This window comes from Acipenser ruthenus, chromosome 45 (genome assembly GCF_902713425.1).
Source record: "Acipenser ruthenus chromosome 45, fAciRut3.2 maternal haplotype, whole genome shotgun sequence".
Classification (NCBI taxonomy): Eukaryota; Metazoa; Chordata; class Actinopteri; order Acipenseriformes; family Acipenseridae; genus Acipenser; species Acipenser ruthenus.
The window spans coordinates 6,330,226-6,347,362 of record NC_081233.1 but is presented as its reverse complement, the minus strand read 5'-3'; the positions used below and the strand labels follow the sequence as shown (position 1 = coordinate 6,347,362).

General features: G+C 41.9%; 1 protein-coding gene across 1 annotated transcript; it reads left to right on the top strand.

The window, feature by feature from the left end:
- The first annotated feature begins 5,354 nt into the window (after positions 1 to 5,354).
- Positions 5,355 to 16,007, top strand: LOC117401026 (probable ATP-dependent RNA helicase DDX23). Its single transcript, XM_034001421.3, has 17 exons — positions 5,355 to 5,469; positions 6,310 to 6,521; positions 7,151 to 7,282; positions 7,535 to 7,622; positions 7,943 to 8,008; positions 8,476 to 8,614; positions 8,763 to 8,896; positions 9,364 to 9,476; positions 9,633 to 9,776; positions 10,056 to 10,281; positions 10,835 to 10,980; positions 11,411 to 11,588; positions 12,182 to 12,424; positions 13,106 to 13,257; positions 13,690 to 13,798; positions 14,479 to 14,653; positions 15,035 to 16,007. Exons 2-17 carry the CDS (start codon positions 6,310 to 6,312, stop codon positions 15,256 to 15,258), a joined length of 2,481 nt encoding a protein of 826 aa, XP_033857312.3. The 5' UTR covers positions 5,355 to 5,469; the 3' UTR covers positions 15,259 to 16,007.
- The last annotated feature ends 1,130 nt before the right edge of the window (positions 16,008 to 17,137 follow it).

Here is a 17,137-nt window from a genome sequence, read left to right as displayed (position 1 = left end):
GTCTGTTCACCTTGAAGGTGCCAGTGTAGTTGAGGCTGCCACCCTTAATGGAGTTTATGGGCAAAAGACTGAAATGGAATTTAAAATCATCCTGGTCACTGAAAAAAAAAAAAAAAAAAAAAAAAAAAAAAAAAACCTTTTTACTGTATACTAGAGATAGCGAAGTAATGGATTTGACTTCTATCTTCCCTTAACTTTCTGTTAAGATGTGTGGATGGGAAAGGTCTCCTGAATCCTGGAGGAGGGGAGTTGAGAGTCTGATTGCAGTCCGAATGCTGCTCCAGACCTACTGATTCCTCTCTTTATCTGTCGGATCATTATATCTGATGGCTTCTTCTAGATGAGTGGACTGAGAGTCAGCACACTCAAGAAACTGAAGAGCAGCCAAACGGCTGGAGGTACTGGATGGAGGAAACTGGTAAAAAGTATTCGTTCATGTGGATATTTTGGTCATTGAAGCAGCCTGTAAGACACGGGTTAATGTATTTTCCTATTTTTTTTTTTTATATAGTTTTTTGATTTCCATTTATTTCATTCCCGACAGGGCTGTATTGGCAGCACTGACAATTGAGAATAATTCCTCGGGATTCTACTCAAGCCTGCCCTGGACTGGAGGGAGCACCCTTTCTCTTAGAGGGTGAGGGAGCAGTTCAGTCTCCATGCCTCAAGCCTGCCCTGGACTGGAGTGAGCACCCTTTCTCTTAGAGGGTGAGGGAGCAGTTCAGTCTCCATGCCCAATCCAATCCACAGCCTCGTCAGTGCCAGTAATACCATATTCACATGTGTTCGTTCTGTACACTACAGTCCACTGATTGCAAACCTCTTTCAACTGGGACCTATAAGCCAGATTCATACCCAGAAGTCCAAAGCTGGTGCATTAACCCACTGCAGCACCTGGCCCACTTATTTAACATTCTTTCGTTATTATTAGAAAATGCTGTACCGAATGCTTGAGTGCTGAAAGCAGCAATTAATTTTAATTAATGTCCCGTAAGTAAGGGGTGGAAGAATGAGACTGTACTCAATTACATTTTGGAAGATGGGACGCTTATCCCATTGTGGCCTCTTTTTCAGAAAATAAAAACCTGCCGCTACTTCAGACTTGATGGTTTCATCTGGGGAAGGGACGCGAGTTGCTCTTGCAGGATCATCTAAATGATGCAAGCACTAATACGAGAACGTTGAGAGAACCAAGATCCTTGAAGCTATTTATCTCTTTAACCTAATTATGATGGCAAAATGTGCTGACTGCGACAGCAGGTTGTATTCCACAGTGGTTTCTGTAAATGCCTTGCTTTGTAATACCTTGCTCGACTCAGTTCTCAACAGTGTTCAGATATATACACTCCCTGGCCACTTTATTAGGACCAGTCAGTTTTGCCCTAGCCCTGGTGGGGGGCTTGTTCTCCTGGTATACCCTGGGTGCCTTGCTTACTCTGGAAGGCTGCACGAATGATGTAGTTTAAGCATCGCTGTAGATCGAGTCCACCCAGCAATGATGCACTAGTACCTTCAGTATCAACATGATAATGCACCCGTCCACCTTACCAGATCTTATGAACTTAAACAATGCATTTTTGGTACGACAATGTAGAACTATGGCCAGAACCTTTGCATCATGGGGCAGGAGTGTGAAGTAGTGGTTAGGGCTCTGGACTCTTGACCGGAGGATTATGGGTTAAATCCCAGGTGGGGGACACTGCTGCTGTACCCTTCAGCAAGGTACTTTACCTAGATTGCTCCAGTAAAAACCCAACTGTATAAATGGGTAATTGTATGTAAAAATAATGTGTAAAAAAAATAATGTGATAACTTGTACAATTGTAAGTCGCCCTGGATAAGGGCGTCTGCTAAGAAATTAATAACAACAATCACCCTAACTCATTTTGCTTCTAAAGTCAAATGAAATCTGCTGAATAATGTTACATTAACATATTGAATTAAATACCGCATTGTATGTGACATTTTGAAACTTAACATGAAATACTGTACTACTATTATGGCTTCCGGTAGATTTTTGCAGTATCATTTTCTAGTTTCTTTGATTACATGATAAAATATCTAAATTATGTTAATATAGTTTTTTTTTTTTTTTTCATTTTGTCTTAATCCTAAAATTCTAGGTGATGCGAAACGTTTGGCCATAGTTGTATACTGGTACATGCATGGGCAATTTCTGGGGTAGTTTTCCTCATGAATATGGGGGGGCATAGGTACCTCTGATGCAGGATCACTACTATACAAGACAGTGTATTCCAACAGGATCTAGAAGATGATCATAGCTAATTTGACAGATTTGCAAAAGCCATGCGGAATAACTGGGGGCAGCTCTTTCCTGGGGATATTGGAACTGAACATCAAACAAAACTGGCTTCTCCTAATAAGTAAGAAACAGCTTCCTGTAATCGGAATCTAGAGCAGCCAGCTATCATTAAGGGGGGACAGTCTCGCATTTTCACTGTAATGATTTGACAAGGGAGGAACAGGGCTGCCCCTCGTTTGTTTAGCTTTGTATGCCTTGACAGCTTTGAAAATCCCAGACAAAAGAAACCAACAGGGACTGCTGTACCGCACATCTAATTTATTATTTAACTGTATCTGAGGTGTGCGCAATATCACCGCACCGATCAATACTTGGCAATAATTGTTTTTAGATGCCCTTTTCTGTCAAGGTCGATCAATCTTTTTTTAAATTTTTTTTTTAATTGCAGTACAGATCCCATGATACGTATTTTAAAGTCCAAAATAATTCCAGTAGATCTTCACTTATATGTATTGCCATAACTTCTTAGGTCTCTAATAGACATCACGTCAGATTTTTTTTTAATGATCATTTTTTCAAAGGAGGTTTATCGATTGCTTCTTGCTGACTTCATGAGGTTGTGTGAAGGAGGGCTGTTGTATTTTTACATTTTGTTTGGCTGTTTTCCCTTGTCTCTGGGTGCACGGGTAGACAGATTTAATAGTCAACAGAAAAAAAAGGCTTTTTTTGCCTCAGGCTGACCCTTGTAGGTCTTCTTGACTGCTTGAAAAAAAAACACAGCTCTTTCCAATGTTTCCAGTCAATGGATTAAATCAGGGCAAATCAAGCAATGGCTTTTTTTTTTGCTGTTGTTTTTGTTGTTCTGATTATCTCCTGTAACTTCCCTTTTTTTCAATTTCACGTTTGCTGCTGAATTTTGTAGTTTACAAAAGGTGAAGGGCCAGCAAGACTGACTAAGATCTAAGATCAAGCAAGACATGCAAGACTGTAAATGCATGTTTAAAACAAGGCAATGATGATACAAGGATAAGGAAGGATTTCATGCATGTTTTGTACAAAAAAATTGCTATAATAAATGATGCAAGGGATGAATGGATTGCACAAGGAATTTTAAAGACTGGAGGAGCAAAATGACTGCAATGATTATGCAGGTCTTACAGACATGTCTTGGAAATGCTGTCACTAAGATACAAGATATACTGTTTAAATATATATATATATACATATATATATATATATATATATATATATATATATATATATATATATATATATATATATATATATATATTGTTGATGGCAGCATCTCTGATCTCCTGTAATGGTAAATATAAGCTTGTATCATGAAGCACCCAATACAAAATGAGATATCATTCTTTTCTGTTTTGATGAATAATTTACAGGTAGCAAGACAAGGCACTGAACAGATATGTAACATATCTAAACAACAATTAAATGATTTGCAGAGCGTCTGTTTTGTAAAAATGAATGACATTATGCATTATTTACAGTGCTGTATTGAAAACAGACAGTCCTTATGCATAATTCCAGAGGGTTTATTGATGTTTTTTTTAAATTTAATCACAGAATAATATATATTTAATATTAACAGATTAAAAAAAAACACTAATACTTTAAAAATGGTATTAAGAAAACAAATCCTGTTTGAAGAATAAACATTCTACTGCTGCACAACAGGTGCATATTATAGGACACCGTTCCTTTGTTACGGACTAGCAGCTACATCACCAATGCAAGACAGAACACACCATCTTCTACAGTCTGGTCCACCACCATACAATAAGACTTACAGCAACAGCGCCATCTTGTGGTTTTGCAATGTTGCAGTTTTTTATTGCAGATTCCAACCCGGTTTCAATAAGCACCTCAAAATAATATATGCTTATTTTGAGGTGCTTATTGAAATCGGGGCAGCAGTGTGGAGTAGTGGTTAGGGCTCTGGACTCTTGACCGGAGTATCGTGGGTTCAATCCCAGGTGGGGGACACTGCTTGAGTAAAGTACTTTACCTAGATTGCTCCAGTAAAAACCCACCAGTATAAATGGGTAATTGTATGTAAAAAATAATGCGATATCTTGTAACAATTGTAAGTCGCCCTGGATAAGGGCGTCTGCTAAGAAATAAATAATAAAAATAAATAGCTGTATAGAGGACATCTTCCATCATTTTTCTTAACTCCCTGGTTGTTTGATAAAGGAGTTTTGCTGCAGGGGAACAAGCTTCGTCCTAACTGACATCTGCTTGCCACAACTCGTATATCTGACTCTCTGGATCAAAGGACTCGTTCCGTCTGCAGCTACCTGCAGCCGTAATAGCTAGAGGGTTATTATGAATGACATAATAACCCTGTAATGCTTGAGACAGTACTGTGTGAGCTACAACTCATCCCACTATACTAGCATATGCAAGTTTGTTGCAATCGGCCTCCAAAGGTTAATAACCAAGTGCTAAAAAGATAAGATTCTGAAATACTTTGACACAATGTTGTTCAGTCACACATACTGACTGTTAGAAGTGATTACGGTGATTAGCAAACAGTAAAATGAGGAAAAAAGACGGAATATTTAGAACAATGTCGACAGAGAAACAATTTGTAGCGTGCTCTGATTGGCGAAATATAGTTGGGGTTCGAGCAACATTAAAACAATATATAGGAATATTATTTTAAAAAGTAAAAAATAAAATACATATAGACGGCTCAATTTACGTTGTAGGTGTCAAATGTGCTATAGCCTAATTTGTATGTCTTTTAGATATGACCAACTGAAAAATCTAAATATATTTCCTCAGTAATTAATAACGCAGGTTCTGTTCAGGACTTGCCAGTGTGCGCGCGTGTTTTCTCGACAGTAGACTCTACCTCGGATCATTGTGGATTTAAAGACCAGAACCCGTTTACATCAAATGGGTATTTTGGTTGGCATTGAACCCCGTTTAAACTACAATACCCACAATCCCTTTTTTAGGGGGCTGGGGTTAGGGGGAGTAGTGCCCGTATTGCCGCAAGCGCTTCTGGAAAACGTAGTCCAATGTAGTTTAAACTCAAGCGGACATCTTCCGCCGAAAAACTACAGCTCCCAGAACACACCGACGAGTTACGTCCGCTTCCTGTTTCCCCACAACATGGTGTCTTTCTAGAAACGAAGGGGCTACGCTCGCTGCACGGTTTGGATTGTACTTAAAAGGTGAGCGGTTTGTTATTGGGATTGCATTGATAATTGTTATAATAATTGACGGCGAAGGGTTGCTTTTTTGCAGAGGAGATTCAGAATACGACGTTAATATCTCACGTATTTAATGTGAATACGGTAAACCTGTAAACACACAACCTTCGTACAAGCCTAACATAAAATGTGTGTTATTTCCTGTAGGTTATTACAAAGACACGTTTCACAAAGTACAGCACTACTGTCTGTTAAAATGACTGGCAGCAGTGAGGAAATCGAAAAAAAAAAAACCAAAACATACGTCCAGCGCCATAGTTGTATACATTAAAATATGCACACATGTACCCTGTATTATTATCAACTTGGTTTTGGTTTGCTTCAATTGAACAAGCCTTTGTTACTACGCGCATGTTTTGTAAGCTTTTTCAAAATGGGGGTTTGTTTATTGGTCGTCCCATCTGTATTTGGGATTTACAGTCGCAGTTTGTGTTATTGGTGTTTCTTCTTCTCCTCCTCCTCCTCCAGTTTGGGATTGCTTGTCTCATTTCCACCCCTGCAGTTGTTCAAAATAATGCCAGGATTCCTCTCCGTAGAGCTGCACAAACAGATGATTTGATTAATCAGGCTCTCCACAGGTGAGGGTCGTTGGTGTTGATCGGGATCATTTACCTTTCCAAGTGAAACAGCTGTTTCTTCCCTTTGAGTGGTAAATTAGCCCAGTCTACACCCTCACCTGATTGTCAGCACCTGATTTCAGTGGAGAGCTCAAACCTAATAATCAAATAATCTTTTTGTGCTACGCTACCTCTCATCTTGTAGTAATATATTCCTGCTTTGTTATTTATTCACGTCTTTTAGATGGCCGGGGTTATTACAGATAAAAAGGAGCGCTCGTCCTCCAAGGAGCGTGACAAGGACAAGGACAAAGACAAAGAGAAGGACAAGGATAGAAAGAGATCAAGAACCCGGTCCAGAGAGAGGGAGCGCAAAGCCTCTCCGTCCAAAGACAGGAAGCACCACCGATCCCGGGAAAGGAAGAGGTCAAAGAGCAAGTCAAAGTCACCTGACAGGTACGACTTCCTTAACCTACTTACCTCCGGAAGCACCCGTGTCACGAGCTTCAAAATAAAGTGCCCTTTAAAATGACTGTAAAAGAAGACATGACAACTACTGAGAAACTATTTTTGTATTATAAATTGTAAAGAACGTTTGATTCTGCAGTCGATTTACAATCAAGGAAAGCATTGGTTAATACATATTTTAAGCTTCATATATTATTATTTGTTTATTTAGCAGACGCCTTTATCCAAGGCGACTTAAAGAGACTAGGGTGTGTGAACTATGCATCAGCTGCAGAGTCACTTACAACTACGTCTCACCCTAAAGACGGAGCACAAGGAGGTTAAGTGACTTGCTCAGGGTCACACAATGAGGCAGTGGCTGAGGTGGGATTTGAACCGAGGACCTCCTGGTTACAAGCCCTTTTCTTTAACCACTGGACCACACAGCTTCCTATTATTATGATGACCACGGCAGTGAGCCAAAAGCTGTGCAAAGAGAAAAATGGTAACCTGTTACGTGTTTCGTTACAGAGTGTATACATATTTTAAATGCAGTTTTTGAAAGGAGACTGGGTGGGGGAATCGGATTTGTTAACTTAAGCATAAGGAAGGTTAAACTCTCTTTTCTTCCCTCCCAGAGATCGTCGGCAAAAGGATAAAGAACGAGAGAAGGATGTTAAAGAGAGAGAGCGGGACAGGGAGAGAGACAGGGACAGGAGCCGGAGAGATCGTGAGAAGGATGGACATCGACGGGACAGACGGAAGTCCAGGTAGGTAGAGGTTTATATAACAAAATAACAGGGTGAGTCTTAGACTTTCCAAATCAAAAGCAATATGCATCAAGTGCAGTCAAGCCCTCCTATAATGATCACTCAAGAGAAAGAGCACAGCTAATCTTTATAAACTTGCCCGTTTCATTTCCTTTTAAAGGCTTGTAGAACATGTTTAAGTAGTGTAGTCGTTGGAGAATGTTGTATCGAAGAGTTGCAGAGCCCAGCAGCCTGTCTCAATTGTTCTTTTAGAAGCGTCTCTCCAAAATCCAAGGAAGCCCGGTTAAAAAAAGAGAAGGATGTGAAAAAAGAGGAAGAGGAAAAGAAGAAAAAAGAAAAGGTGAGTGTTAAGCAGGACACTGTTTCAAGGAAAAAACAGCACCGTTCTGAGTACATTGGTCCCTATCTTACTACAGTTTTACAAATGATCCTAGTAATTAAAGTCATGATATTAGCTTACTGTTTTGTGAAGTTATGACAAGTGGTCCAAAACCATTTTGTGTTGGAATTTTTGGAATTTCTTCATGTAGTCATTAGCTCTCCCCATTAGACCACAGCAATTACAGTTAAGCTCCCTGTCTGACCTGTTTATTCCTCTGTAAAAAAAAAAAAAAGCATCGGGTTGTTAATAAATTCAGCTTTTGTCTGTTTTTCTTACAGGCTCAGCCTCTGTCGTTGGAGGAGCTGCTGGCTAATAAGAAGGCAGAAGAGGAAGCAGAAGCAAAGGTAAGGAGGCTGTGCCACTGAATGCTCTAAAACACGACACACATTCCAGACATTATGGGCCAGATTTATCTGTAATGAACTATATCAGCCAAATCTTGTGGCAGGCTGATCTTGGTAAATGCTAACGTGTAACATATTATTAATGATACATTCAACAAAGGTATAGCATGTTGATCAAGGGAGTGATTCAGAACCGATTTCAACCTTGGGGCCTCAAAGCATCTTGATTATCTCTGTGATAAGGTGTTAGCCCGTTTTCACTCGCATGTTGAGATTCTGCTGCAGTAGCTATGGAGATCTGAGGTGCCCGTTTGTGACAGGAGAAATAGAAAGATGATAGCTACAACAAAATGTAATATATTGAGGTGCTTGGATTGAAATGTGTTGAATTGTAGCTCGAGGTTCTGGGTTTTCCCATGCTGCTGCAGTACTAAATGTTCCCTCCTCTCTCTCTGCGTCACGCTCAGCCCAAGTTCCTCTCGAAGGCGGAGCGCGAGGCCGAGGCGATGAAGAGGAGAGAGCAGGAGGTGGAGGAGAGGCGGAAGCTGATGGACGAGGAGAGGAAGAGGAGGAGGGTATTCCAGGACATCGGCAGAAAGATGCTTGGTAAGAAATTACAGGCTTTAGATCGGCGATCCAAGCGAAAAATAAATAGTGGATACAAATATCAGTGTTTTTTCAGTACGTTGTTCATTTGAAAAGAATGCAATTTTACCTGAAAAGGGCCCTCATCCAATTTTTCTTTTTAATTTAGAGGACCCGCAGGAGAGGGAGAGGCGCGAACGGAGGGAGAGAATGGAGCGAGAGAACAACGGCAACGAGGAGGACGACGGCAGGCAGAAAATCAGGGAAGAGAAAGACAAGGGCAAAGAGCTGCAAGCTATCAAGGTGAAGAGTGGACTGGAGCTGTAAACACAGCAGCACTCTTGACCGGTTTAAGATTTGCTGTTTAACCTGTGAAACTTATGTGTACAACAGCTCTGGCCAAAAGTTTAGCATCCGCTAGAATTTCAGGATTGAGACCTAATAAAAATAAACATGAACATAATTTAGATCTTTTATTTAATATCATGTAATCGAAGCGATATGTAATTCAATATGTTAATGTAACATTGTTCGGCAGGCTTCATTTGACTTTATGAAGCAAAATTAGTTCACTCTATACTTAAAACTTTTGGCCATATCTTTAAACCCATAATCGCCATGATATTAGACCTGCCATTAGTCTGATATTGATGACTTCGGACCACTTGATGAGCCCTACTTGATGATTGTAACTGCTCTTAGATCTGTTTTGGATCATTGAGACAAGACAGTTTGTCCTGACTTCTGCTTTTCCTCCCATCGCCTTTCAGGAGCGGTACCTCGGGGGCGTCAAGAAGCGAAGGAGGACCCGCCATCTGAACGACAGGAAGTTTGTGTTCGAGTGGGACGCGTCTGAAGACACTTCCATCGATTACAACCCTCTGTAAGTTACCTGAGATCTCTTCCCTTAAATGACAAAGCAATGTTACGTTTACAGGACTGGTTGGGGGTCATCTCAGATATCCTCCTATTGCATTGCAGTTTCACCCATAGTGTGGCCTCTTTTTAAACGGGTAATGGTTGTGCTCTTGTTGCTCAGGTACAAGGAGAGGCACCACGTCCAGCTGTACGGCCGCGGGTTCATTGCAGGGATTGACCTGAAGCAACAGAAGAGGGAGCAGTCGCAGTTCTACGGGGACCTCATGGAGACTAGGAGGACCCTGGAGGAGAAGGAACAGGAGGAGTGAGTGGATATTTGGACCTGCAGCTTAATTGGGGTTATGTTGTCCCTGGTGGCTTTTCTGTCAGTAAAACGGTTGCTTTGCCATTTTAGAATTAACCAGTGCAAAATGTGTTTTTGTACATCCTGCATGATTATTGAAAAAGAAAACGACAAAAAAAACAGTGGCGGCACAGGCGTTTAAAGCCAAGTCTTTAGCCTTGATCAGTAGTTTGTTAAACGTACAGCTATGGCCAATAAATAAAGGAAGGAATAAGAAGGCTAATTCTTCTTCGGTTCCAGAGTGAGGTTGAAGAAGGTGCGGAAGAAGGAGGCGAAGCAGAGGTGGGACGACCGTCACTGGTCCCAGAAGAAGCTGGAGGAGATGATCGACAGGGACTGGCGTATCTTCAGGGAGGACTACAGCATCACCACTAAGGGGGGCAAGATCCCCAACCCCATCCGCAACTGGAAGGAGTACTCGCTGCCCCCGCACATCCTGGAGGTCATCGACAAGTGTGGCTACAAGGTGGGTTCCCTCCTGGTGTGGTTAGTGATTGGGTACCTCGTCTACTGTGGAACCGAGAACCGGTGATGAGAGCCGCTGGATTTGAGTAGAGAATGGCAGATCCAGAGGTTATGGTTGTGTTCTTCATTTCCGTTCATTACGGCGTTTTGTGGCTGCAGTTTTTATGTCCATTTGTTTGAAATCGACATAGAGCGCTTCTGACTGCCCACAGAGAAACTGGAGCCTGGACTTCACAAGGATTTGCTGTTATTCTGACTCACTGCACACCATGTTGTCTTCCTCGGCTGTACCAGTGGAAAAGTGCTGGCAGGTGACTAGAGCTTCAGCTCAGTCCTGACCAGAGCACACACCCCTCTGCCCGTCATTACAGGGCCTCCCAAGCAGGGTGTGCTGGATTGAGTGGTGGTTTTGCAATGAATGTACACTGCGGGCCACTAAACTTTTAAAGAGCCCTATTGTGAGGCTTAGTTGATATATACGGCCCAAGAGCTATTCGTTGGAAAGCCCTGTTGTAATGTATTGCTCCAATTCTCTCACATCTCTTACATTTTAGGAACCCACAGCTATCCAGCGACAAGCCATTCCCATCGGCTTACAGAACAGAGACATCATCGGTGTGGCTGAGACTGGTAGCGGTAAAACTGCAGCCTTCCTTATCCCTCTGCTGGTATGGATTACAACTCTACCCAAAATAGACAGGTAAGAAAAGACGTAACTGAGATTGCAAGTGCATGTTCCATTTTAACCACGGAGCGTTCTGCAATCCAAGTGTCAACCAAGACTTTTTTTTTAATTAAATTTAACTGGATGAGGAACAACAGCAGTATAAATTCAAACAGAAACAGCTATTGCAAGAGAAATACGTTTTTAAACAATGTATTGCTATTAGCTACTGTGTCCCTAGACTTGATTCTCAAAGATGCATGATTGCAAATTTAGTGCAGCTAGTCCTAAAGTTTTTCACTCGGATTAACCCTAATATTGAATTTTGGTAAAGTAGTCCCAGATTAGTGTTAATCCGGATCTGTGACACCACCCTGTAGACTTTTGCGTTAAGCAGCACAATAAAGACTCGCTGTTGTGTTACCCCTTCAGTATTAAAAGGCTTGTTTATTTGGTTACACTGTAGAATCGAGGACTCGGATCAGGGTCCCTATGCCGTCATCCTGGCTCCGACCCGTGAGCTGGCTCAACAGATCGAGGAGGAGACCATCAAGTTTGGGAAGCCACTGGGAATGCGAACTGTGGCTGTGATCGGAGGAATCTCCCGCGAGGACCAGGGCTTCAAGCTCCGGATGGGCTGCGAGGTGAAGTACCGCATCGATTTGATGCATGTTTTCAGTTGTATCTCGCTGCGGAACATGGCCCTTCTACAGCTGTGGACAAACATTTAGCATCACCTAGAATTTTAGGATTGAGACATTAATTTAAAAACTATATGAACATAATTTAGATCTTTCATTTAACATCATGTAATCAAATAAACTACAATAAGGTATCGCAAAAGTCTACCGGAAGCCATAATATTAGCACAGTATTTCATGTAGGATTTTGAAATGTCACGTTGTTCAATTGTCAGTTTTTCCTCAAGTATATGGATAACTACAAAGCCGTACGTAATTCAATATGTTAACATTATTCAGCAGGTTTCATTCGGCTTTTTGAAGCAAAATTAGTTAATTCTATAGGGGGATGCAAAACTTTTGGCCATAGCTGCAGTTCTGTTCTAAAACTTGATAATTGTCTCTTAACAATTACAAGTGTATTCACAGTGTCCGATAAGTGCAGGTGGTATAGTGGAAGTTGGTGAAATGCTGCGACCGAACCTGCTTCCCCAGCATTCGAGTAAAGGAAACCAAACCCAATAATCCCTGTGTTTGTGCTTATTGCTGCCCTGCAGATTGTGATTGCCACGCCAGGGCGTATGATTGACGTCCTGGAGAACCGCTACCTGGTGCTGAGTCGCTGTACCTACGTGGTGCTGGATGAGGCCGACAGGATGATTGACATGGGCTTCGAGCCGGACGTGCAGAAGATCCTGGAGTACATCCCCGTGACCAATCAGAAGCCAGACACGGACGAGGCAGAAGACCCCGAGAAGATGATCATGAACTTTGGGTCCGGAAAACACAAGTACAGACAGGTAGGAAACAGTGTGGGATAACCTCCAAATAGCAATCGATTAATTGGGAACTCAAAATTATAATCGTTCGAAAAAATATTGATGAATTGATATTCATCAATACAGAAATACAGACAGTTAGGTTTCCTAATAGGGTAAGAAGTTATATTGTGTTTCAATATCAGACTACTGGCAAGCCCCAAACTTTCTGATGGTCCAATTTCTCTGTACTAGACCCATCAGTGCTGTTCTACACAGTCTAAGAAAAAAAAAAAAAGGAAATCCACACAAATCCAATCGACCTGTTTCTTCAATTGTTTCACTTTGAATGGTAAATCAACACCAGTGCCCCTCACCTGATTGTCAGCACCTGGTTTCTGTGGAGAGCTCAGTCAGAAGAATCAAGTAATTCGTTCTTGCAGCACAGCTTGCCATTGATTAATTATGACTTCTGAGCAGTTTTACGGAATCCCCTCCTTTTAATGATTCTAGCTGCTCTTAGACCGGTCTTAGATTACTGAACAGCCCCCACAGTGACTTGGTTTCTAGGGTAACCCTTGCTGTGTGTGCTCTCTCTCTCTCTCTCTCTCTCTCTCTCTCTCTCTCTCTCTCTCTCTGCTCTCTTTCTCTCTCTCTGCTCTTTCTTTCTCTTTCTCTCTCTCTCTCTGCTCTCTCTCTCCCCCCCCCCTCCCTCTCTCTCAGACGGTCATGTTCACGGCTACGATGCCCGCAGCGGTGGAGAGGCTGGCCAGGAGTTACCTGCGCAGACCGGCTGTGGTCTACATCGGATCTGCAGGCAAGCCCCACGAGAAGGTGGAACAGAGGGTCTTCCTAATGTCTGAAGGAGAGAAGAGGTGAGCCGGCTGCTGCAGTTTAACTTTTTGTAATTATTGATAAGAGTTAATAATTAGGTCGTGTGGCAGAACAGACCTGATTATTCCAGCGCAAGTGGATCGAATTCTATATATGGGTTTCCATTTGTGGGTCCTACATAAAACACATTTTCAAGGCAGTTGAGATGCAGGTGGTTAAAGCCAAGCCTTTAGCCTTGGTCAGTAGTTTGTTAAACCTACAGCTATGGCCAAAAGTTTAGCATCACCTAGAATTTAACCATGTAATCAAATAAACTACAAAATGATATTGCAAAAGTATCGGAAGCCATAATAGTAGTACAGTATTTAGATTTCGAAATGTTTTCAATGTGTCAGTTTTTCCTTATGTATAATGTTGGCTACACATGCACATACTATGCAGGAGAGCTGAGTTTCTTGTCACTTGCTTTACAGGAAGAAGCTGCTGGATGTCCTGGCAAAGGGCTTCGACCCTCCCATCATCATCTTCGTCAACCAGAAGAAGGGCTGTGACGTGCTGGCGAAATCTCTGGAAAAGATGGGGGTGAGGAGAATCGCAGGGCTGCTTTTCTTGACTAGTCAAGGATGCTGTTCGATAGCAAGAGAAATACAGACCCTTCAGCTTTGTGAGCCTGAACTCTAACAGTGCTGCTGAGGTAGAGAGACTGAAAGAGGTGGATGCGGAGACCTTCAGAATGATTTTATATAGTCTAGGGAAATTGGAGGTATATGGCAGGTTTCACAGACCCAAATTGGCACTTATCAGGAGTAGCAATATCACCTTGGATAAGGCAGTTCGAGATCAGTGCCATCCAGGTCTGTGGAACGAGCTGATAGAGAAATCGAGAATTGGTAATCGTCTAAGTGAGCTTGTTTTGTGGTTAATGGAATACTTGTAATAAATGTTGCTGCACTGCAGCTACACCCAAAAGTTTCACCTAGAAGTTTAGGATTGAGACATAAACAGTATTTCATGTTGGATTTCGAAATGTCACGCTTTAATTTGTCAGTTGTTTCGTTTATGTGGAAAACTACAAAGTGGTGTGTAATTCAATATGTTAACCTAACATATTTTTCAGCAGCTTTCATTTGACTTAATGAAGCAAAATTAGTCCATTCTATAGGGTTATACAAAGCTGTTGGCCATAGCTGTACATGTTAGATGGTTTTCCAGAGCTGTTGCACAAAGCCTAACGTTTGTGTTTGTGTTTGTCTCCCCTGCAGTACAACGCTTGTACTTTGCACGGTGGCAAGGGCCAGGAACAGAGAGAGTTTGCCCTGTCGAATCTCAAGGCCGGCGCAAAGGATATCCTGGTAGCCACAGACGTGGCTGGGAGAGGTATCGACATCCACGACGTGTCTATGGTGCTCAACTACGACATGGCCAAGAATATTGAAGGTATGTTTGCAGCCTGCCACCTGCGCCTTTTTTTTTCCCTCTTTCTGTATTTTGTAGAAACCATGTGTGTTCAGAATTGGTTCCACCTCAACTTAATAGCACCATCATAATGTGATTGCATGAAAGACCAGTAAATGATTAAGATCAGCCACTGTTGTACATCATCCCCTTGACTGGTTTCAGAGCCAAATTAGCACTAATCCTGGTTACCTAAAGTGCCATTAGGCAGTCCAAGATTAGTGCTAATCGGCTGTGAAACTAGTCTTCATAAAGCTTTTTAATACTGTTTAATTGACGCTGGCAAATGACTTTTGCATATAGGTATCAAGAACCAAATAATACAGAAAAAAGGATTGAACGTTTTTCTGTTTTTCTTTTTAGACTATATCCATCGTATTGGCCGTACCGGCAGAGCTGGTAAAAGTGGCATTGCCGTCACCTTCCTCACGAAGGAGGACTCGACCGTGTTCTACGACCTGAAGCAGGCTATCCTGGAGAGCCCAGTGTCAGCCTGCCCTCCGGAGCTGGCAAATCACCCAGAAGCCCAGCACAAACCGGGCACCATCCTGACCAAGAAGAGGCGAGAGGAGACCATCTTCGCTTGAGCACCGCGCCACCCTCCTCTTTCAAAAAGGACCGCTCTACAGTGTGGTGCTGTGGTGCCAGTCCTCTGGATGTGTTTGGGGTGGGTGATAGTTTCCAAAGTAGCTGTCAACAGAAACCTTTCTCTATTAAAATCAGGTTGTTCGTTTCTGGCCACCTTAGGAAGATATAAAATGTGTTGCAGGATGAAGTACTTTGTGGAAACTAGGCAGAGCCCAGGTTAAGGGATTTTAAAAACTGGAGCTACCCAGGTTTTTACAAATCGCTGCTGTAGAAGGATGTTGGGAGAGACAAACTGTGTGCCACTGATACGCCACAGTCACCCCCCTCTCCACCTGTGCACTCAGCTACTGCAACACACCTGTGAAGCTAGGGGTCTGTATTTAATGGGTTAGGGCTGGCATTCCAGTTGAAGTTTTTGAAACAACTATATAGCATTGTCTAATCCAGAATTAGTAATCTTTGTTCATGAAAGATGAATTTTTATTTTAGCATCTGCTGATTTATTATTTTGTATTTCTTTGCGGTTTAATTCATTAGTGTAATAAAAAGGCAGTGAAATGAGGTATTTCTTATGAAGTCAGCACAATTTAATAAATGTGGACCACTCGGTATCTTCACCGATCCAACTCCCGTTCAAGAGATCTGTAAAGTCGGCAGGACGCTCCTGGAATTTCCATTGTGATTTCAGCAGCTTGATTTTTGAGATGGATATTTCTATTGTAAATAAATTCTAACTTTGTTTTGCTAATGTCATGTTCTGCTTCACCCTCCTCCCCTTAAAAAAAAAAATAAATAAAACAATTTAAACTCCTATTGAATATGTGGGGGGATTCATTTTTGGAATCAGATTATCAAATTTGCATTTCATCCCCCCCTTTTAAATCTTTTTATCCTGTATGTCAATACCATTTGTTTTTACCTTCAGCCCAGTGGCATCTGTTGTTGCAGCACTACAGCACACACTGTGTCTGCAGCATATTGTCTTTTCAGACCGGTTTGCAATGCATTACACAGCATGCCACAAAGCTTTTACATTCACTGGCTTGAACAGTAGGTGCACCAGACATTGGTGTATGGCCAGGTACTTACTGGTGAACACAATCATTGACCTGCAATATGCAAGGGCTACATCATGTCCAATAAAAAAGATAGCAGACATTATGGCAAAATACCAAACCGGGCACTGGAGAGGGAAAAAAAGAAAACTTTATTGTAAGTATGGCTCTTGAGTTAAGCATTTTATTCTAGTTCTCTGTAGTGCATGTCAGTCAGAATTGCCAGGTATACTGTAATACAGGACAGGGGTTGTCGAGACAGGATGCTTGTTCACAAGACCGAGTAAACAGAGCTGGTTCTGTTGGCTGCCACTAGATGGAGACTGTTGCAGGCAGTTGTGCACTGTTGAGGCCCTGGGTGCATCCCTGCTCAGCTACAACGTGTGGCAAGGGGCTTGTTTGTGTTGCCAATGGGGAGGAAGAACTGTACTTGAGAAGCTTCCTGGCATGTTTAAGGATTTGTTTTATTGTGTGATAATATTTCCCTGGGAAAGGAAAATTAAAACTGTTAATGTTGTAAAACTAGCAGCACAAATGTGAGAGTACTTTAAACGTATCGCCTAAAAAGCCACTAACAAATGCTTTAATTTCAGTTTTCTTAATGGCATTGTTGCCCGTCCCTATTATTGTGTTGAGAATATTGAGGTGTTTTAAGTTCATGCAGTATATTCTAATATTTCACACAGCAGGTAAACTGCAAGAGTCCGTTTAGCTCAGGGGTGTCCAATCACAGTCCTGGAGGGCCATGCCACTCCAGGTTAAACAGGTGAAAGTAGATCATTCTAGGATTGTGATAGTCTAAACCAGGGGGTGGCCAAACACA